This window comes from Frieseomelitta varia, unplaced genomic scaffold, assembly GCF_011392965.1.
Source record: "Frieseomelitta varia isolate USP_RPSP 00005682 unplaced genomic scaffold, Fvar_1.2 scaffold_182, whole genome shotgun sequence".
Lineage (NCBI taxonomy): Eukaryota > Metazoa > Arthropoda > Insecta > Hymenoptera > Apidae > Frieseomelitta > Frieseomelitta varia.
The window spans coordinates 116981-140841 of record NW_025109550.1 but is presented as its reverse complement, the minus strand read 5'-3'; the positions used below and the strand labels follow the sequence as shown (position 1 = coordinate 140841).

Here is a 23861-nt window from a genome sequence, read left to right as displayed (position 1 = left end):
AACGTACACGAAGATAATTTAGTTTCGAAACGCACGTAGCTCTGAAATAACGTGATTCCGGGTTACGTGTAATTGGAAATCTTTTGGCAAAGGAGGCTAAATTTCCTAGCTTTTCGCTGGGAATAGCAAAATTTCCTGTGACATCTCTATAAAGTTAGGGCTTTATTTCTTGTCGTCAATTAAAACATATATTTATTATGTCAATGTTAACAATGTTAATGCAATATTGCTTTCCCTTTGACAAGCTCTTATTATAACTCCATCAAATATGTTACATCGTCTTCATAAAACTTCTGACTTCTTTTGTTTCACACACACACATACTCCTGTCTTTATTATGTCCTCTCTCCCATAACAAATGTCACTACAAAGCACAATCACAAATATTCTAATAATCTCATCTGCTGGCTCAAACGACAGAGGAGAGTCTCTCTTTTACACCGGCGCTATCAAAGACAATCGGTCGGTTGCCTCGTTGTAAAAATCGCGCGATTTCCACGCGAGTCCGCTGTTCCGGCGGCGGCGCAATTAACCACTTTTATTAATAGCCACGGTGCGTTCAGCCATGACTGATGCGTCCCGTGGGTGCCGGCGGTTCCCCTTCGAGCGCGGGGACAGCCGCGTGCAACGCGCGCGTTTATAATCGTTATGTCTTTTCGACGATTCCTCGCGACCAGCCCGGAGATTTACGAGGGTTCGCGCGCGGATACGCGCGCGCCTCGCCTATGTAAATCGCGACAGTTACACGAGTGTACCGGGGAACCCGAATATTTGTCTGTCGATGTTCGACCGGCTGCCGCGCCGCGATCCTACGCTTCGAAAGAGGCATCGAGCGGAACGTGAAACTGGCTGGCTTTGAAAAGTTTCGTCTACGAGGGACGGGACTCGCGGCCGACGGTATTCAAAACGAGCTGAAATTCGACTGGAGAGAGGCGGCTTTGTTTTGGGGAAAGCCTTGCACGTGCGAGACGAAAGCCGCGCTTCACGGGCGTTCCGCGGGTCATGTTTAAAAAATACACTGCAATGATCGCGCGGGCGGTGCACGAAAAGAGAGTACAATCCCGGGGAAACCTTGCCGCGAGATGGCGAGAGCTAATCCTTCTCTTTACCGAGAGAAGGTTTTTACGAGTGCGCGGGATTCCCCGATTGTCTCGAAACTTTTTGTCCGTTCCTCGCCGACTTTCACGGACAGTTCGTCGTCCGTCGGCTATGGATGCTCGTAACATTAAAACGTATACACTTCCGGTGAAAAATTCTGGAAACGCTCAGTGCACTCGCGTTTCGTGCACGCTATTGTTATTGGATACTCCCGCCAGACGTGTTTTGATAAAAATGAATATTCTTTTCGAGGGAAGGAAAAAAGGGGTAAAATTTCACTTGGTTCGTCGACGGAATAATTTGTCTACGAACCACGAGTTGACAATAAAAATGTATAAATCGTTTCGCTAGAAACAAGTATTTTCATTCGAACAAACGAGTCTTTACACATCTTCTTCGCCTTTGTGAGAAATTTGTTTGATCGAGAATATTTCAGTCCAAGTTGTGTAACAGATTGTGTCGCATAAACGATAAAAATAAAATCATTTTTTTCTTTTTTTTTTCAACGATGAAAGAGTCATTCGTCTTTCCGATCTGGACAATGCGCGCCGTCTCGTTTCTAGCATTCGATTATCCGATCCTGACGGGGCGGAGCGCACTTTTTCCAATAAAACAGAGTCGCCGTTTCATAACTAGCGGCGGTTGACACAGGCCGGGCCTCCGGTCCCGAGCATGTCATCGATCAAACATCAATCGATTTTAATCGCGGCCAAACTGGCGTCGAATTTTATCGCGGCATAGTTCAATTTCACGGGCGCCCGATCGCGTCCAGCTTATTCGCCCTCCACCACGTGCGTTTAATCTACCGTGACTGCCGCGAAATATCGTCTCCGTTATAAAATTTGATTTGTTTCGCGTGTCGCGCCCATTCGCCCATTAACATTTCACCGATGGTCCAGCGACGAGTACGGGATCCTCCTCGGTTTTCTTCGTTCATCTCGCGAGGAGACGTCTGCCGCTGCCGCTGCTCAATTTCTCGCGATGTCGGCAGATATTCGATCGTTTGCACGTGCATTCATCGATGAAGTACGCGTTCGTTCGTTCGTTCGTTTAAAGTAAATTTTAATTTCTTGCAAATTTACTCGTGAAATTCATGGCAATTATTAGCTGGCAATGTCGGGAACGAAGTACAAATGAACGAGTTGCAGCCAACTCGCACGTTGGCGAATTAGATTAGAATCGTCATGTTAGATGGCGAGATTGGATTAGAAATGGTGCTAACGTACCCGTGGTTTCCCTTTCTCTAGTGATTGACTGATCATCGAAAGTGTCGACGAATTTACCCGACTGTTACGTTGCCACGTCGCTGACCATTTGGCTGTGCCATTTGGCGTGTTTTACAGAGGAATATTTACATTTGTAAAAGTGGAATCGCACGCTGCATTACGTCATTAGAAATCGCGCAGCGTGACTCCCGTGCAGTGAAATCACAATGACACGCGCATTACTCATCCGCATTGCTGATCCAAAGTTGCTGAATTGTTCAACGTCACCGGCGCGAAATTGCATTGAAATCGCGCCGCTCGTCTGTATCCGGATATTTCCCAAGTTTCGATTTCTAATGACGCAACGCGAACGAGCGTGTAACCTCGTTATCGGTGGTACAAAACTACGAAACCGCGCGTTAAAAATTTGCAGAATCCAGCGAACCGAGTCATATTTAGTACGAAGCTGCATCATTGTTTTCACAAAACAACGGTAAAACAAAAGTAAATGAAAATCCATCTCGAAAGGATTACAAATGTAAATCCGACGGATCAGATCACGGAATATCCGCTTTGCGAGAAACAACAGCACGGTGCCGCGATTATTCTCCCGAAACACCCTAAACAGCGTAACGTCATCGAGATTGTAACGACGTTGCAACGTTCAGCAGCCCCCTCCCTGCAACCTTACAATTAACGTATCGCTGTACCATTCACTTACACGTTCGCCCGGCAATTGAATCGCCCATTTCGAGTGCCAGAGGCACGGCACGCACTCAAGTACACGCGCGATTATGTTTATTAGTAGGCCACATGCTCGGCATAAGTGTCACCTCCGCTAATATCGTCCACTAATTCAGACTAGCGCGCGTAACCCAGACGAGGTACACGGCGTTTTCGTAATAACAGCTCGCTCGTTAATTGGCGATCTTCTCTTCTTACATCGGCATCGGCCGGATTTATTCGTCGTTCGTGCTTAACGAGACGAAAGTTTACGCGAGGGATACTGTGAGAACTAAATCGTTCAAATTCTCCATCTATGCCGCGAGCCTCTGCTTTTAGCAGGCGCTTATCATACAACGCGGTTTCGTAATGAAAATGTTCGTTCTGATCCGATACCGTTGTTTACACTTAATCATTCGTCCAACGTTAAAACAAATAATTTTTGTTTGAAACTCCCACGATTCGTAACGAATAACGTACGTTTAATCGCGCCTTGGTTCTTTTTCCTTCCTTTTCACCGTGTTTGCTTACAGCGCGCCACCTGCGATTATCGTTTAAAACTCCTACGATGCAATCAATAACGTATGTTTAACTGCACCTTGGTTTTCTATTCTTTTTCATACCATGACTGTTTACAGTGCTACTCGCGATTATTCGAGCGATATCGAAGGAACAATTCATTGACCGTACACTCCCGTGCACAAGTTCTATGTTTATTTTATAACTAGAAAGATTAAGTAGCACTTTACGCAAGTTGGAGTCGCATCATAAAACACGCGTGCAATTTGAAAATTGCGCGCAGATTGTTCAATTTAGTAAAAGCAAACTAAATTTTTCAAAACACGTGTGAGACACGTTTTTGCTCCATGTACCAGAATATTTTCAAAATCGGTCGGAAATTTTTCTGAAAAATTGGAAAATATGTGCTACCTGGTAGTTGAAACGCGAAACCGTTTCCAAAGAAGGAAAGATCATCCGGGCGGTGAATAGAGACTGCGTAACGCGCGATGATATCGGTGAAACGATAACGAAGCGATACGGATCGGATCGCTTCTAAATCCAATTTCATCTCGTTCTTCTCCCATTATAAAATAATCCGCGCGCGCCGTTAACGCGTTGTAACTTCGTCAGCGCGGTCGATATTCACTCACCGTGCCGCGGCGTGTCAACGAATTTATGATTGGCCTCGTAATTCGCAGCTGACCGGGGCGGCTTCTCCGGTTTATTTACATAAACGGCGAAAATTTATTTGTTTCAGTTTATTTCGCTGCAATATCCGCTCGCGGCGCGGTCGCGACGTCACAGGAATCGACAAACACGCGCGCGCGAGAGTGGAACGAGGAAAGGTAGAACGAAAACAAGAGAGAGAGAGAGAGAGAATGAGATCAGAGCGTGCGCGCGGATTCGTTTCGGTTTACAATTCAATTCGCCGCGCCGCGAAACCTGATAAAACGTTTCTACGTTTATTACGGTCAATTTTATATGTATGTTTATCTTCGACGCATCAGTTCGCGCACCATTGGCCGCCCCGCGTTCTCCATTATACCGTACTACATACTACGTTTCGTTCCATTTTCACTGGCATCCTCCGGGTTCGACCTCTTGAAAAATCCAGCCACCGCGTGGCAGAGAATTCTAATTTTAACGACGGAATAGAGTTTCTCAGTTGTTCCTCAATTAATTCAATCGAACAATATACTACCCGTGGATAGCAAAACGAAACACTCAATCGAACGAAAGAATATATTCAAAAATATTGAAATCTTTAAGGTGTAAAATGTCACTTGTTCGAAATACATGGAAAGCTAGAATTAGCCACGTCAATTGAGAATTCAATGTTCTTCAATACTTTCGAAATCAAGTTTTGGTCAAGATAATATACGCGAGTGATGATTTTCGGAAAGAGAAGAACATTTCGTTGTATATTTTATTCAATAGAACGAAACGTCTAAAACTTGTAATATCTTCTAACAAGGGATGCAGTTTTCAAAAGAATATTTGACCCGTATTTTTTCTTATTGGCAATCGATGTTGAAGGGGTGGAAACTGAATGTTGAAGATGCGAAACATATTTTGTTAAATATCTCGGAAATTGTTTAAGATACAGTTTTTGTTGTTATTGAGGATACAGTGAATTGTTGAAATTATTATTTTTTAACGACGAATTCAATGGTGTATACCATTTTGCAAAGGAATCTTTTGTTCAAACAATATATTAAAAAGAATCTTATTTTTTATAAGTGTTCCCAAGTTAATTTAAATTTTCTTGAATATTTGAATATTTGTAAGTCTTTTATGCTTCTCTGCAGTGGTCATTTAATTCCTCATAATAAATAAATAAATAAATAAATAAATAAATAAATAAATAAATAAATATATATATATATATATATATATATCCTAATGAAATTGCAATTAATAAGGTTAATTATTCTACAACAATTTTGTCCATCGAAACTTTTATCACCGTCATTGACCGCCTAACAACAAACCGCGTAAAAATCTGGAAACTCGAAAGATTCCGCCGAATCTTTCACCGCGCGAGAGAAGATGATTCTTTTACGATGATCGTTGTTCGTCGATGACACCCATTGATCCCAGAGTCGAGAAGGAAGGTCGCATCGCGTTTTTTAAGGTTTACGAGGGCGTTGTTCGCGAACCGGATGTTTGCGTTCCACACCGCTTTACGAGCGGTTGCACGAAATGGTTTACACGAATGGACGTCTCTATGCATACGCATCGCTGCATCTTTTCGCTGCATTTTCGACTCCATAGTTGCTAGTTGGCCCGTACTTCTCGCTGAAATACCGTTGCCGTTCTCTGTTTCTGCGTGCACCGAGAAATGGTCTAGTTGGTTTGAATTAACAACGATCGCAAGAAACAGCTAGTTCCTCCGCCAACCGTTACCGCGAGAGCGAATCGAGCGTGTGAAATATCGTTGGCAAAACGAAACCACGAGAACTGAAAGTCAGGAATAAGAAGAGAAGAAAAAGAAAAAAAAATATTCGAGTTAATTAGAATTCCGAGGAATCTTTCTTCCCGGAAATTAATTGCCTCGTAACTGAAGCTCGTTGAATACGCTTGAAATATCGTATATAACGCGCATAGTATAACGAGACTGAATACCATACTTAATAATATTACACAAACTTCTTTCAGATCTTAATGTAGCAAAATTTCTTTCCTGGTCTCCCCATTTTATTTTATTTCTTTTTTTTTTTTTTTAAATTAAATTTTAAAGTCTGTCAAATATTTAGAAATTAATCGCGACTCGTAGTGTTCGAAATTCCTCTCTTGAACGTTTGACAGGCCCAGAGGTGTAGACTTTCGTGATTGCGCGGCAAACAAAAACGACACGCAATATCAAAATTAATATCGCAGCAAAATCTATGTAGCAGACTTCGGTTCCAAATTTAATATTTCAGACGTTCACCTCCGTGAAAACAGTAGGTTCTACCGGGGAAAAAAGTGAAATCCAACGAAAAAAGCGTCCCGTTTAAACCGAACGAACGCTTCGGTCGTCGTTAAACGACCCATTACACGTGCTTCACGTGCGATCGCGTTGTAAACGTTATTGAAAATCTCCGGGGCGAGTGTACACGCGATCGCGGCAGCGCGCACATCGATCGCTCGCCCCTTAACATTCCCCGTCCCCGTTCGACTTTTATGGACTTCCGCAGTCTTTATTTCACCGACAAGGATGAAAGTAGCTTTGATGTCTTTACGAGAACCTCGAAATAAACGCAACGGAGAACATATGGAGATGGATCCTACGGCTGCGCGTCCTCTTACTGGGCTATGCGACTCACTCTTTTCCTCTACGCTTTTCCCGAAAACGAAAGTTAATTGTAGATTCGATAACGATTGGCAGACTGCGGATTTTTATGGAAATTTATATGTTTCTGAGAAATAGGAGCTTTGGTGAAAAATTTTTTTGTTCTCATCTCAAATGCGAGATTTATGTAACAGGGGCAACGTCGTTTCTTGATACTGCACAAAATTTTATTTTATTTACATCATTGTCACTGGATGGCAATGTTTATTAAAGTTGGAAAAAAAAAAAACGACATTACGAAATTTCCTACAAATTTCGAACGACGATTGTACAAAGTGGCCAGTTCGTAAAATCATTCCGACAGCGAATCGTTGATAAGCGATAAAATCGAAACCATTTCTGAAGAGCGGTCATAAATGAAACCAGCAAAGTGCCAGTCTCTCAGCGAAGTATGCCGTAGAAATCTCTCAAGAATATAGCCGGACGATAAACGAACTTAACGAGATCGTCGACCGGTGAGACGGATAAAACTAGATCGACGCGCGTTTCCTGCGGTATCCCACGTGAACGTATCCCGATAATAAGCTGACATTTATGGACTATGAGTCTCGCGTAATGATTTCCTCCTTTCGTACAAAATCGTCTCCACTTTGCTTAAAAACGACTGCTTCGCGACGAATTGAACGATCAGGATGCAATAATTTCAACAGAAAAATTCAGTTGCTACGTACGCTTCCCACAAACAGTCTTTATATATAAATGATATATAATCCACAAAAGACTGTATCGAACGCTACGGAATCGCGTATGAAATTACCACGCCACGAGCGAGAAACGCAACGACACGCGATACGTTTCCAGCGGAAATGTACAGCCGTAGCAAGACGAATAGCTCCTCGTACGTTTTCTTCGCCTTTGGGATTGGGATTTTTTAAATTTCCCCGGAGAGTCGAACGGCGAGGGGAGGGGGGAGGAGAAACTGAATCGCGATACAGCCTCGGGGGGCCGAGGTAAAAAGCCGATCGAGCCGATCGAAGCATCGCCCCGGCCGATTAACCACCGCTCGCCATCGCGAAAGATCGGATACGCTCGACATTGTCGAGGAAAACGCAGAACGTGGCGATAATATGCGCCACGGTAAAGGGGAGAAAGCGCGTCGGTCTGCAGTTTCTCTTATTTACAGACGGTGCAAAGTACCTCGGCCGCGGCGCGACACCGTTTCCACCGGGGCTTTCATTGAGGAACCCCAGGGCGATTGTAATTTAATGAACATCGTCAAAGTGTTTCTTCCGCCGGGAGGGATCTCCGTTTCGTTGAGTGAAACGCGGCGGGAATTGACTTGAAGCTGAAGGATCGAGCGTTACACTACCGTTGAGTCGTAGCAAATCGTGCTCCAGCTGTTGGCGCGAGAATATAAAGCATTCTTGCACTCTCAATCATGGTCTAGTCTGCATTTCCGTTTGAACTCTTGTTCTCTTTAATGTTTACTAGATCAGGTCTCAGAACTCGATGAAGGGAACACAGCGTGAACCATCGATTTTGATGAAATTTGGGATAAATTGGTAGTTTGCAAGAAGATATTTGACCTGTATTTTTTTTTTTTTTTTTTTTTATCGGCAATCGTCGATGTTGAAGAGGATTGAAACTGTATCTTCGAAACTGTTGCATTGAAATTATATTTCTAATAATTTCCGAGATATTTGACAAAATATCTTCCGCATCCTCAATTTTGAGGGTAATTTTCACCCCTTCAACATTAAGAGATTTTCATCCGTGTCTTTTATTTCGTTTTCGTTGTACACAAATGTACAGGGTGGTATATTTGTTGCGTAACGTTTATGTTTGGAATAATGTTAACAGTTAGTTTTATCGTTTGATTATTTAGACTCACGTTGACGGTACAACTCTGATAAATCAAATGTTAGTGAGACCTAATACGAAAATGACGTAAGATAGACTATTTTGCCATTTTCCAAGAGAACTATTAGGTTGCGACCTATGGTTCTTTGGAAAAGTTTTACCATTCGTGCTGAGTAGAATACAATGCAAAAAAAAAAATTTTTTGACCTTTGAAAATTGAAGGTCATGGTCAATTTTGCGGCAGGTTCTTTCCATGTATTTCGATCAAATCAAAGGTATAGAATTCATCAATGATAGCCATGGACAAACATCGAACGCGAACATCCACTTACGAATTTCCAAGTTTGTACGATCGCGCGAATATTTCATTAAAATTTGCCACTTTTGCGTTCCCTCCCGTTTCGATTACGAAACGCCACAGAGAAAGCTACAGAAGCTTTCGAGAAACGTTCCTCGAACGCGAATACGTTCGCGAACGTCGTAACGGTTGATGGACCGTAAGAACCGTTTCAGACGTGAAGCACGTTTCCACATGTTTCCGAAAGAGACGCGCAGAGTGGCAACGTTACACTTTACAAGAAACAAGCATCCAGCGAGACAATAACTCCGAGCCGCCATTGGTGCACAAAGCCTGCTGCATTCGCGCAAAACTGCGAACCGCTAAGAAAACATTTATCGGCCATTTCGCCGTGCAGGCTCCCTGGCGTAATACACGCGCCTCGGAGTTCCCGTGAGCCGATACTCGACGGGCGGCGCGCGTGGCCGCGCAAAATGTATCCGATGAAAATGCTGTTACCTTGGAGAGAGCGCGTGGAGATCCGTGAATCCGGCGAGGCTGTCGGCGTATCGCGATCATCTTCGACGAATCTCGACGCGGAACGTCTCACGGGTGGGCGTCGTTTTGCACGATTTCCACGGCTTAGCGAAGAGCTCGTGGCTGCTGCCGGCTGCCACGACGACTCGGTAGCTGGTATTCTGAAAGTTAGAGAAGAAATAGAGCGAGAGTTCGGGCGACGATTACGAGTGAACGCGGTTGAACCGCGACGCGAATTTGCCCCGGCGTGAGCCGCATCTCTCTCACCGTATAGATCTCGCCATATGTATATTGCGTATTCCGGGCGCGAGTCGACGCACTCTGCTGATGCGTTTCACCGCAATGCATTTCAGACGTTCCCCCGGCGGCGGCAGAGGATGGAGGACGCGCGCGAGATCGTTGAGAAACGCGACTCCGCGTTTCAAACGCGTTACGCAACCAGGCGTACGGCGGCGCTTTATTAAAGGAGCAGCGTGACGAAAGAAGAGAAAACGCGCGGAATATTCGTTTGAACGGGAGGAATTTTTCTTCTTTCGAGTTTGCTTCGTTATCCGTGATCCGCATACCGACTAATAAGTCACCTCCGCCTCCCCCACCTCTCTGAATTCCGATATGAAAAAGAATGGGAACTGCGAGTTGACGGTGTACGGCGAGTTTAAATTCCTTCGAGTTAGTCAATAAAGCGTGTAATAATCGTTCACGTGAATTCGCTGCACAAGTGGTTTGTACAAGTTGGAGTTCACGTTTCAAGTTAAATAAGCGCGCTGTATAGGATAGATGTCCGAGTTGTATGATCTTTGCGGTCTACAAAATTTGTTGAAAGTAAATTTTCGTGATTGTTGCAAATTACTCGCAAAGTAGTAAAAATTGACTTGATCGTTGAAAGAGGATACCGTTTCGTAACAGAATATAAATTTACGCGGAAGATGAAGAAAAATTCCTCTCGGTTTTTTCGCTTGCAAAATTCTGCGAACTTTCGCGGAAGAAAGAATCCGAAAAATCTCGTGGCTATCGTTTGGGTTTACAGCATCGATCGACTGTTTTCGAACAGAATTTCCACACACAGTGGTACGTGGGTGGAAAAAAAGGATGGACGCGAAAGGGCACGACGGCCGCCGGGGTAAATAAATTTAAGACTCGCGTGTTTTCCCGGCGTCAGCCGGTTTCCGGTCCGCTCTCTGGGCTACGACCGATTCTTTTACTGCCGCGAACTCGACTTTACGAGACTTCCGCTGCTTTTGCTCTCGATCGCCGATCGAACGCGCTTTTCACGCTGGCCACGAGAGGAAGCTACGATGCCTCCGGTGAATGCAAAGTGCCCGCTCGCTATATATTCCACGAGTCAATTTTCCTCCCGTTCTTCTATGAAAATTTAGCAACAAAAACATGCCAGTAAAAAAAAAAAAAAAAAAAAAACACGCAAGAATTAATACATAACAAAATATTAAACTAAATATGAAATGCAAAATGCAGTAAAAGTATATTCAAACTTTTGTTCGATATTGTATAACAACTATTTCATTTCTTTGACTTTAAAATTGAAAACAATGTGTAAATTATGAAGGAATATTGGCTCAAAAAAAAATTCTATCCAATAAATTCTGAATTTTTGGCTAAGGATATTAATTGAAAAATTCCAAATCAATAAAAATATATATATATATACCTAAAGATTGTCCATCATTTCGGAAAGAGTCAGCCTGGAGGTGGACATTGCGACACCACTGTCGCTGCTGCTTTGCACACTGCTGTGATCATCGGTGTCCGATTGATTGCTCGTGTAACCGATCACGTCTACTTCATCTGCAATCATAAAACAAACGGAACACATAAATAACGTTACATAGAAATACTTTTAATTTTTCTTAAAATATTCATCGTGTGAAACTAACAATAGGATTCACTCTGTCTGAAACAAAAATTGAATATTATTCTTTCAGATTATTTTTCTTTTTTTCGTAAGGAATCATAATAATCCTAAAATACAGATATTTTTATTATATCGTATTTTTATCGTATACTTCTGTGCTTGTAATTGAGAAGACTCGAGATTTCTATTAATATCGAACTTACATCTTTAATAAAATTTATTTAATTTGAAACTATTAAATGATATTATCACGATCGTTGGATCACTCCTTCGAATATATTATTCAATTGATTCTTCTTAACTGTGACATAATTCACTGAATCTTTTTATGCAGGACAGATTTTCTTGTTTTGTATAAATTTGTTTCTAAACATTTTCAACATCATCATCACTTCGTAGTGTATTTTATAAAATATCTAAGAGTTTCGATATAATGATGCAAGTTCTATAAAGCGATGAAAAGAAAGAAAATTGCACAGCGAATCTTGAGAGCTCAAGAAAATTTCAATCTTCAAAGCTGAAGTACTGAGTTTAGTCACGAGAAAAATCTTTCAATGTTTTTACACGTTCGAATTCTCACACTTTTCGAGAAAAAAGTCACCTTCATTTCGCCACCCGCTTTCGAAGATGTAAAATCATCTTCGAGAAGAACGGATCCACAAAAAGTGGAAGCTTTACGCTTTGAAATGAAGCCAAGCGAATCGTTACACGATCTTTTTTGATCCCAACATTTGCTCGACGTTATATTAGCTGAAATCGTCGACAATTTTTCATCGTCGTCGTGCCATTCGCTGTGGCTATCAACTATCGATCTTCCATTTCACGAATGTTCGATCGACACGGACCGTCAAGAAACTGACGGAATACTTGTCTGTACGCGGAGAGTGGCGACGCATCGTACGCAGTAATACGAAGGGTGGATGGAGGGGGCGCGCGAGTTGGATAATTTAAAAACGCAGGTGCGCGGGACGCGTCGTAGTAAATTGTAGACGCGATCGGACAGCTGTGGCTCGTAAATATAAAGCGCGGTGGCAACAATCCCCGACGAAACGATTCCGCGGGGGTGTCCGCCGCGTGAATTCTGTCGCAATCGATAGAAACGCGGCGCGGCCGTGCACGCGCGGCTCGCGGCCCCCCGTTCTCCAAAAACGTTGCCGGTACACGTGCGCTGTGCACGCCATCGACTCTTCTTCCGCCAGATGCACGTGCACGCCGTCCCGATAATTCCGTTCCCGAAACGCCAGCCAATTTTCCATTCGTATTTTACCATTTCGCGAAAGCGCCACCCACCCTCCACCCCCGCTGCTCTCATCGGATATGCACGCGCGTTCACCCCGGCACACGCCTCGCCACCACCTCGCGAATTCTCGTCGATTCTCTTGTAATCCCTGCCTTTGGCACATCGCGTACAATCATCGCGCAGGGGAGGAAAAAATGCGACGACGACGAAGACGATGGCGGTAATTTGATTATTTTCTTCGACTTGAAAAAAATAATTTTAGTGCACCTTCTTTTTTTAGAATGTCAATCCTCGAGCAACATCGTTGCGTTGAAGATTTGTTAAATAGGTGATATTTAGCGTCGCGACGATGGCGTATTCTTTGATAATGTTCTTATTAAACGTAATAATGTTTTGTATTATATTAGATAATGGTAATGTAATATTCACATAGCGATTCTCGCTTTTACTCACTTTGCTTGTACAAATGACTGTGATAATCTGTATTAGATGAATTTGAGATATTTCATTTCATTGTATTTCTTTGTGATAGATATTATTAGTAATTGGGTAATGTAATCGTTCCCAATGGCTCAATGATATCAGTTAAAATTTAGAATTTGAGGTGAGAAAGAAAATGTTCCAAAGATATATAAATTAGAGTTCTAATCGAGTTATCTTGGCTTGAAAGAATGGTGTTTAAAAAAAATAAATCATAGAATTCTCGTAGTTTTATTTTGAAGAAAATTATCTTTGTCCTTTTTTGACTTTTTGTGAATATTTAATTATAGTATCTTAAGGTACTATAAAATGGAAGACTCTCCTCAATATTTTAGTTCAAAATCTTGAAAAAAAATAACTTGTAAAAATATGATTAATTTTATGCAAATATTAAAGATAAATATTAGTTTCAGTAAAATTATTTCAAGTAAAATCAATATGACACCATGTTTTTCTAGTCAAAATTCAATTTAAAAAGCCAAGGATAATATCCAAGGTCTTGCTATGTATACCTGAAATCATTTGAAGCTCACGGGTCGTATCATCGACATCCGAGGTCTACGGAAAGGTCGTAAAAAATTACCATAAACCCTTACCTAAGCAAAACGCAAGATCATAAAACCATCACTTGTCTCATCGCAACAGTCGCCACCTTTTCCACTCGAAGAACTTCAACGAGCAATGACTCGTGAAATTTTCTCCCTAAGGATGATCAATTTATTTTTAACACCATAACCATAAAACTCGGGCAGACCGTATTCTTTTCGTTGAATTATTCGAAGCTCGTGTCATTGTCACTCGAGGACCACAGGAAGATCATAAAAAAATTATCATAAATCCTCCACCTAAGCAGAACACGAGATTATAAAACCATCACTTGTCGTCACCCTCTTTCGCTTGAAAAAGCTCGCAATGGAGCGATGAAGTGATATTTTTTTTTTACTAGAAATGATTAATTCATTTCCAAGTTGCCTTGTGTGGTATTCGAAGATATCTTACAACTATAAAACATCCCGAGGAGACCTACTCCCCGTTGTAGATTGTTGTATGCTCGAAATCACTTGGAGTTCAGAGATCACATCGTCACTTGTCTCGTCGCAACAGACACCATTTCTCTCTCGAGAGAGAGCTTCAACGAGCCAACGATTCGTGACATTTTCTTACCAAAGATGAGATCAATTTATTCTTAAATCACGTCGTGAAAATATCTCGCGCGATAACCATAAAACATCCTCTATCTCTGGATTGTTGTACACTTAGAGTTCACAGATCAGACATCGTCACTTGTCTCGTCGCAACAGACGTTGTTTCTCTCGCTCGATGGAGTGTCAACGAGCCAACGATTCGTGAAACTTTCTTACCAAACGGTGATCGAATTTATTCCTAAATCGTCACGGTGTTGTTCAAAAATGCCCCGTTCAATAATCGTATAAAGCAACGTATCCCAAGGGGATACGCTTTATTTTCTTCGTTAGAGGAAACTTACGAGGGCTACCGGATAACAGAAGAAAAAAAAAAAATCCGGCTACCCTTTATTGCGCGTCTCCTTGACCTGTGGCAACTACTTTCCTCAGCCGTTGTACCGGGGAAAGGCACAGCACGAAGAATTTTATGAATCGTAACTCGGCGACGAGCAGGCGAGTGGGAGAGTCGCATCAAAGTCTCGTTAAACTAGTTTGACGCAGATCGAGCGACCCTCGACCTCTCTCGAGATCGGTTTTCAGCCCGTGCATTCGGAATCGTTCGCCGAATTCTACCACGACGAGCGTGCAGTCAGCGAAACTGCACTCCTTTCTCTCTCTCTCTTTTTTTTTTATCGTTCGTACATACCGTACGTACGTGATATTCGACGAGTGTACCGTGCACAAATATCGCCGTCGAGAGTATCAGAAATGGTTGGAGGCAGTAAGCGGAGGTCGTTGGTCGCGTTGCACAATGCGACTAGCCCTATCGAGATCGATTCTTTTTTTTTTTTTTTTTTTTAGGCTAGATATTTTTTTTTTAATAATTATAAGAAACGAACGGCGTTTTTATAATTAAGGACAGTCCGATAGTAAGGAGATATTACAGTTACAATTTTGTGTTTTTCACATACACCGTAAAATCTTATCTTTCATTATTTCGTGGTATATTGAACTCCACAGTTTGTTATTTAGAAATGACATAGTTATAGTTATGTTATAGAAATGGAAATATAGTTCTGGAAATGAAGGAAACATAATTTATTGAAATGCAAAGTTGCTCTTACGACTAGATGTTACACGAGACTAGCGATCTTTTTTTCTTTTTGCTTTAATTTGCATTAATTATTTTGTTTCTGATCTTTGTTATTGTAAAAAAAAGATGTACCACGTGATTAATCCTACCAGAATTTTCTTTTAGAGATCATAAGAAACTTTTCTTCTTACTAATCCTCAACAATAATGTATTACAACTTATCGCACATAACTGTGTAGTTGTTATAATACTTATTCACGAGTCTGTAGATTTCATACAGCGTTGCATCGTGATAAATTAGGGTCGTTTAAAATTTGTTAGTCTGAGATATTTATTATCAGCAATTATTTAATTCGCCTGAATGCGTCGTTCCCCCTGCTCGAACGTCTATGCACGAGCAGGGGCGAATTAAAGTAGCGCAAGGCCTTCTCTGGCCTGCTGTTAACCTCTCTATTGTATTTATAAAAACTTGCCGCAATTATGTATCTTACCGGAGGATCTAGGGAGAAGCTCATTTATACGTGTACAGAAATAGATCCAGCTGAGAAATCTGACTTTCGTAAAAAAGAGAGAAAGAAATAATTAATGTTAATCGAAATACGTGGTTGGCAATCACGCAAACTTAAGTACATAAAAGGAGAAGTTTAACGCATAATTATGACATTTTTATACGTATAAGATGTCTATCTGTTACATTACAATTTTTTCGTTCAAAATGGAATTTACATTCAGATGAGTGAATTTAATAAAACAGGGATAAGTTCAGTTCGTTTAGTCGATCGTTAATTGCAATTTCATTCTTGCAAGTGAGGTTTCGCTATTTTTATTTCCGTTTCATTTTAAAAATGAAAGTTCATGTGTCTGCGTTGGTAATAAAATAAAAAAATGACTCACAAAATATACGATAACATCGAGTGAACAAATATATATATATATACAGGATTGTGGAAAATTTAATTTAATCACGATTTGTTCACGAGCGGAGAGAATTATTTGAGAATTTAGAGGTAGTCAAGAGTTTTCGCGAAGATTTAACTGACATGGCAAGAACGTTGAGAAAAAGGAATGTCGTGCGTGTAAGATCGACAAGAGCCCAGTTTAAACACCGAGAGATTACTGTACGATCTATTTATTATTAGACGAAAATCATTTTGAAAATTTATATGGAAGTAAGAGTGAAAATTTTGCTGCACGTAGCAAAGATCAGAAGTCAGCTGAATCGTGAAGTGAGAGACCATTGAAAAATTTCCAAGGTGATCAAGACGATCGACAATCGTCCTCTCGTTTTATTTTATACCTGCAGCTGAAAGAAAGAAAGAAAGAAAAAAAAAAAAAAGAACTCGAACCAGCGAACTTGCAGCGCTCTTACGGCATCGCCGGAAACATTTTCAGCGAACGTTCACGCCCCTCGACGGCTCTATTCCCTCCACGAAGAAAAACGTAACTCTCTCCCGGAGGCCCTAGCCAACAACCTAATTACCAGCGCTCATTTTCCGCAGCAGCGAAACGCTTTACAACTCGGGCCGCATGAAACCGGTACTCTTTACGACGTCACATCGGGATATTTCATAAGACGTCTACGTACTCGCGCGAATTACTTGTAGGGCATAATTAACAGCATCTCGAGCGCGCGAGCCTCACAATATGGAGATTAAGTCGGCGCATAATTACGTATTAATATTGTAGGAACACACTGTGCGTGTATGTGTGTGTGCCGCGTAACGAAGACTCCACCGTGAACTCGTGAGGGTTCTCGTGGTGGAAGTTGAGGAGGCAGAGAGAGGCCCCTCTCGGTAATTGCGCCCACGGCGATTCTCGATCTCGTGCGCTCGCATGGAAATAGTCGATATTGAACTTGGCGATCAGTGTCACGATGAAAACGGCCCTTAAGGCGATACACGTCACTGTTCAACGTCGCCGAGTCGTTCCCTACCGACGTTCGTGAAATATATAACCGCCATACATCGTCGATGCCCACGCGCCGTGTCTGCTGCAACGTGTACGAACGCGCCGAGTATGTACGAGCGGTGTACGCTCGGCGCGATGTGCAAGAGTAGGCGAATGGAGAGAGGAGGACACAGAGAGGCGAGTCGGAGAGAAAATAAAAGACAAGATTGAAAGGGACAAGAATGGCGGAGTACGAGACGAGAAAGAGACCTGGTGGCAAACGCGAACGTGGATGCACACTGTGTGACTCGTGGAAGTTTTTCAACGCTCGGCGAAGATACACGGGTTGGATAAAATAATGGAAACGAGCCGCAGATCTTTTTTTTTCTTTTTTTTTTTTTTTTTTTTTTTTTTTTTTTTAATGCAAAAATACAGTCTTCTCACGATCTTTATTTGAGCTTTATAACTTTAACTCTGTGTTCGCGAAATTGTAGAGAAAGTTTATTCCGTAGTCGAGATTGATAGCTACCGAGATTAATAAATTGCGATCGAGCACGAAATCAAAAGTGAGCAGTTACTCTGGTGAGCAAAGTCGCCAGATCTTAACACTGGCCAAGTTAAGATCTGATTTGGTAAAGTAAGATTAACGAAAATATAACTCATAAAAATATAAAAATCCATACAATACATAGTACACGGTATAATCGACGAAACGAACTTCTATTCAGATTTTATTTCGTCAATTTGTAAAAATATAAAATTTTACCCGTAACATTCACAATCTACTTACGAGACGCGAGTGTAACAACGTGAGACGAGTTAATTGTTCGAAATATATTCGAAGTTACAAGGTGCTTGTTGCAAACGTAACATACTCTACAGAGATGATAAAAGTATTTGGACAGGCAACTATCTTTTAGAATATTATCAGCTTAGTATAATTATTGCACACAAAACATTTGACCATCGCGCTGTTAGCAAGATACCGTACTCTTCCAAGAAACCAAGGATCAAAAGACTACCCTCCCTCGCCCAGAACATCACGCATTAAGCCAGTTCTTAGTTCTCAGTTAGTTCAGTCTGCAACAGTCGCCTCCTGAACACCGTTGTACTTCTTGTAGAAAGGATTACAGGGATTGCGACGAAGTTTACACGTCATAAACGTGGCAAGACCGAGGTGTCGCTGTATCGCGTAACAGCATTTCGCGAGCAGCCGAGTTCGATAAGCGTCCTCGCAAGAAACACGGCGTAGAATGGAAGAACGGAAACCAAAGAAGAACCGAAAAAGGGGAAAAGAGAAGAAAAAAAAAAAAAAAAAAGAAAAATGAAAAGAGGAATGGGGGCAGAGCGGAAAAATTAGAGAAGAGGTATCAGAACGAGCACCATCGAGGGGGTACGCGAGTGAAACGCATTGTGCGCCCCGTACAAGGGAAGAACGCGACGAGAAAAAGGCTGGCGAAAAAAAAAGAGAACAGAACGGCGGGAAAACACAAGGTGGAAGAAACAACATGGATGAAACGGGGCCGAGGAGAAGGCAAAAAGAGAGGTGGAAGATGCGAAGAGGAAATGAGAAGAAAGGGAGAGAAGAAGAAGAAGAAGGGGAGGGGGGTAGAAAAACGTTTACGATGGCTGCGCCTATGCCACGGCCTCGCGTATATGTATACATGTACGTACACATCCATTGTCGCATCCGGCCACGTCGTCCCGGCCGTGGCTCGTATAAATTATCAGAAAGATTTTATCACCCGGTGCAGGCTTTACGGGCACGCCAGTCGGCGCTGCGAACGAAATAAGAGTATATTTTCGCTGGCTGTGTTTCGCCTCCTTAGCGTAACGTATAGCCGCGAGCACAATGCCTGCTGCTACCAATAAGAAGTGTTTTGTCGACGAAACAAGCTGCCGGCGTGCCCCCACGTTCTTATACACGTGGCTTTCCACTCGTGTTCTCTCTCTCTCTCTCTCTCTCTTCGTGCGTGCGTGCGTGCGTGTGTGTGTGTCTTGTTGTCTTTCTCTTAGTTCTGTCCGGGTCGTTAGGTCCCGCGGGAGAGAGGCATCCGCGCACCAACCACCAATCATCTTACTCGCGAAGTAGTTTGTCAGTTTCCTAAGGGCAACCGGGAAAATTTGTCGTTGCCCTGGGATGTACAACCGGAACAACCTGGTCTAGCCGGAGATATCGTAGCGCGAAGCGGAAATGGAAAGGTTACACCAAGTTATTAACGCTTACCGGAACGATTAATTTCGGAAGTTTGGCGTATTTTTGGGAATTCTAATAATAATTAAACTTTAATTTCTAATAATTACGTCCACTCCCAGTAAACATGATCCAAACATCCATTCTCAGGAAAAATAATTCACCTACCATTTAGAAACAATAAAATAAAGCAGTTTTGTGTAAAGTATTTCCTTCGTGACACACATTTTTCGAAATACTTTAGTCAGTTTCAAACATTTTTCTTGTTACTTCGCTATATAAATTTATGTAAAAAATAAAAAAAATCTAATAAATTTGTATAGAAGATGAAAGCACAAGAAAATTCAAATAGTTCGGTGTGTTTTATAAACTGGAAAAATGCTAGAACATCTCAACATTAAGCATCCACTATTATTTATAATCGTTCAAACGACTTCGAAAGTCGCAAAGTTTCAGTTTCACGTTCCACAACGTGAATCGTCTTTAATAAAACGTACGCCGTTTTCTCAGGCATTCATTAATTCAGTTAACGAGTGACGTTCAACTAACAGTAAGTAAGTAAAACTGAAATCAAGAGAAATAACGATCTTCTTCTGGATGAATTCATCCTTGAAGAGGTTGAGAATGAAACCGGTCGGTTGCCACGATCCACCACCCTATTCAATCCGTATCAGAAGCCAGACAAAAAGAAAAAAAAAAAAAAAAAAGAAAAGAAAAAAAGAAAAACGAGAAATTCCTCGTAGATACCCGACGATTTACCACAAGTCGAGGCATTTCACGCGATTGTACGCGAGAGACGGGGGGCACCCCGGTTTTTAGACTCGACCGCGCTTCTCTACTTATAAATTGCTGATTTACACGACCGCGATAATGCCATTACGGCTGCGGCTTTCCCCGGCGAGCTTTTTGCCAGCGGTCGCCGCAATCCGCAGCTTGGCTAAAAGGCGCTCGCGGAAACCTTCCGCCCCTTTTTTGCTTCGTCGCCGCGACGCGGTTTAAACGATACATTCTCGTTCTCGAAATCGCAAGAAACACCAGTCTCGCGAGCAAATTAACGAGTGCCTTTCGCCGATACCTGCTCGGGAAGATGAATCGGCCGGATATTTTCATCTCGAGCGCGCCCTCGCGTTTTCGAACGAGGTGTCCATTCATTTGGAAGATTCGACGTCTCTCTGAGTAACTGTAGGGATGATTTTGGATCTTTATGATTGGACTATTGGAATTTGAGCCACCTTTCGTTTCTTATTGTTGGAGTGGATTTGTAGTTCTGAGTGATTAGAAATTGATAGATCTGCGATCAGACTCAATTTAATGTACAGTTATTCGAAAGATGAATTCAATTGAATTAAATTATTAGAATGTTCGTATATATTTCCGTATATAGTGAATCACGTCCGATATTCTTCCTGGCATGTGTCAAATCTAATTTTAATTACTGTTACGCAGATTAATTCGTAACTTAAAATGTCCGTTCCGACCTGGAATCATGGCCCAGAAGATTCAACCAAAAGTAACGATAGTAAAGATAGCAACAGCCGAATAAAATTTCGAAAGTGTGTACCACCGTTTCAAAATGTCGTGGCATTGCTAACCACGTTTATAAGAAACGCTAACTCGCGTTTATAAGAAAAAGCAGCCGCAAACAAGCGGAGGCGCACCTTAACGGCGTGACGCAATGAACGAGCGTTTGTTTGGCCAAGTCGCGGCTGCTAAATGCTGAAATGGAGGCGGGCAACGTGCAGTGTGCCGAGAATAATGGCGAAAAAGCGAGAGTACTTTCTCTCTCTCTCTCTCTCTCTCTCTCTCTCCTCTATTCGTCAAGGCATCTTCTCCCTCGTTTCTCCTCTCCGAGAGGGAAGAAAGTGTGTCGGCGACCGAAAATAATCCCTTGACCGCGGCGTGGGTTCGTTAAAAATATTTTCAAGCGACGAGTTGGTCATCGACGCGCGCCTCCTCGCCAAAAGGGAAACACCGTTGTGTCAATGCTGGCCGTCGGTGCAACGAGAAACATTTTTCTTCCGGTCGCGTGTCAATGACCCCTGCGTACACTGGGATCCGCCTTAGCGTCGTCTCGTTCTTTCCCTCTGCACACGACGAACCAACTGGCCTGGAGACCTCGTTTTCGTTCGCCAAAATTATTTTAGCGTTGTTTCTTCAAGATTTAAGATCACAGTGTGGATGGATAGATCGTTGAATTCAAAATTCAAATGAAAAAATCTGTAACGTGGATCGTTTTCTACGACCGCTTAAACATGGGTTATTCTTGTCAAAATTAATACCAATTTCCATTTGCAAGAATCTGCATGAATGTACTTGCTTCGATTATCATTCGAATTATAATGATTTACACGTAGATAGAATATTGTTCTAGCGTTAATAGATATTTTCGTTTATTAACAATTTGTAAGAAAAGTCGCGACGCAAATAGGATAATAAAAACGTACGTAACTCCGCCGTTTTCGCCCGTTTCCACTCTGCTGGAAACAACAGTTCATCTTCGTGCATTCGCGGTAACTACACCGTAATTCGTGCGATTTATCGAACACGACGTGTGTAAACTATTTGTCAAAAATTCGCCTCGAACGATCTCTCACGGAGCAGGAGAGCGGCAACGAGAGCGGAATCAAGAGCGCAGAAAATGAGTAATAGCGGTTACGAAGGTGCTCGATGGCGGGAAATTTCTCAACCGGGCCGCGCCGCGCGATATATAGATTTCAAGGAAATTTTTACAGCAGGTTGCCCCCGCGAAACTTTTCAGACACCGGTTCGTGAAACCGGTGCACGCGCCCGTATCTGATTTTCCCCCCCGAGGCGAGGTTTAAATCAACGCAAACGATTGGAAAAAGCACTTCCCACGGTTTATAGAAGAGATAACACATACAGCCTGGCAGTCCAAACACGTATTAACTCTTCCCATTTTGACTAATTTATAGCTTGGGAGATCGCCAGCTACGCTGGATACGTTTACATCTGACATTTATTCCGCGTGAGTTTTCTCTACTTCTCTCCCCCTCTCCTCTCCGCGCGATTCGCCAGAAGGTATCGAGAGAAATGCCATCCGTACGAACGAACGTGTATATACTTCATACGCCGATAGATATCGGGGATAGATAATGTGTTACAAATCTCTGCAGTTCTTCTATCCATGCGCACGGTGTTTTTTTCGAGCTGTAGTGCACTCGCGTTGCGATAACTGTTGCGATAAAAAAGAGAAAGAGAGAAGAAAAAGAAAGACTCACTTCTTTCACGTTGTTGCGTAAGTAGCACGACGCAACGAATCAATTTTCTTGAATTGAAGAGCAGCGCTCTTTAGCTATTTAAGGGTAGTGTTCTTTAAGTTTTTATGTTTTGTAAGTTTGCTTCGAGTTTCTAAGTTTCTTAACGTAATATTATATCGCAACGCGGAATGTAAATTGCAATATTTTAATTGCGAAGATTGTACTTAATTTGAAATACTCGCGATTTTAAAGCTTTCCTGCAGCTACACAGTTGCTCGCGAACATTTGCAAAAAATTGTTTTCATCTTGAAATTGTCATTAACTATAACAAGATACGATTGTCATGACTATATTAGCCAAGTTTGAAATACTTGTATATATTTCAAATCATTATTCATTGGATCAATGGAATAGAATTTAAATTATTTTTAAACCAATATATCTTCGAAACTCATTAAAATCTTCAAGATTGTCAATAGATTTATAAAACATCTGTGAGAAAATCATGCTGTGGCTATTTTTCGTTTTTTTCGGTATTTCATCCCCCTTTTCTACAGTCTGCATTCTTTTTGTCGCGTTATAAATATTTACTTAATGTATTCTATTTTATATTTCAATCGTTGTCGGGTTTAGTATTATTACAGCGTTAACGTAGAATTTCTGATGTACTAAACATTCGCAACGAGTGCATCTACCAGGAAAATAAAGATCGTGAAAACAATATCGCAACAGAGAGAAAGAGGGGGAAAAAAAAAGAGAAAAGCGGCAGAAAAAGTTCCAGCGAAATATTTCTTTCTTTCCCCGCCAACAATGAGCGACGAAAGAGAGGAAAAGAAAAATGAGGCCGGGGAAAGAGATTTCTTTCCAAGACAACGAACGAGAAGAAAAAGAGGGAACAAGAGAAATGACAGGAAACGGAGGGAAAAAAGAAATTTCGCAGATTTAACGGAACAGTCGGGAACGAGACATTGCATAGAGAACATGTCGTTAAAGTGAAATTAATCGTGATTCTATGGATCGACTTTTATCGAAATTAATCGGTTGTTTTCTCAAATTTAATTGCTGAACAGCGAAATACACGATAAATTTCTCGATCGCTTCTTCGATCTTAGTTCTTTCATCGTCGTTGGGTGGTAAATCACCTGGAACGATGAGAAGGATCGTGAACTGTTGGATCGTGCAATATTCGTCGAAACGAGCAACAGAATTATCTTCTACCACGACTGCACAAGTATTCGCAATTTAATTGTAATAAATCAATTTATTGATCGTCGATGGAA

General features: G+C 41.9%; 1 protein-coding gene across 1 annotated transcript in view; it reads right to left on the bottom strand.

The window, feature by feature from the left end:
- Nucleotides 1–11117: 11117 nt before the first annotated feature.
- Nucleotides 11118–23861, bottom strand: part of LOC122538858 (cell wall integrity and stress response component 1-like) — a gene marked incomplete at its 5' end in the record, with an annotated part of 109081 nt that continues 96337 nt past the window's right edge. The window contains one exon of the mRNA XM_043673321.1: nt 11118–11278. Coding sequence (XP_043529256.1) covers nt 11142–11278 — 137 coding nt within the window. The remainder of the gene's footprint in view (nt 11279–23861) is intronic.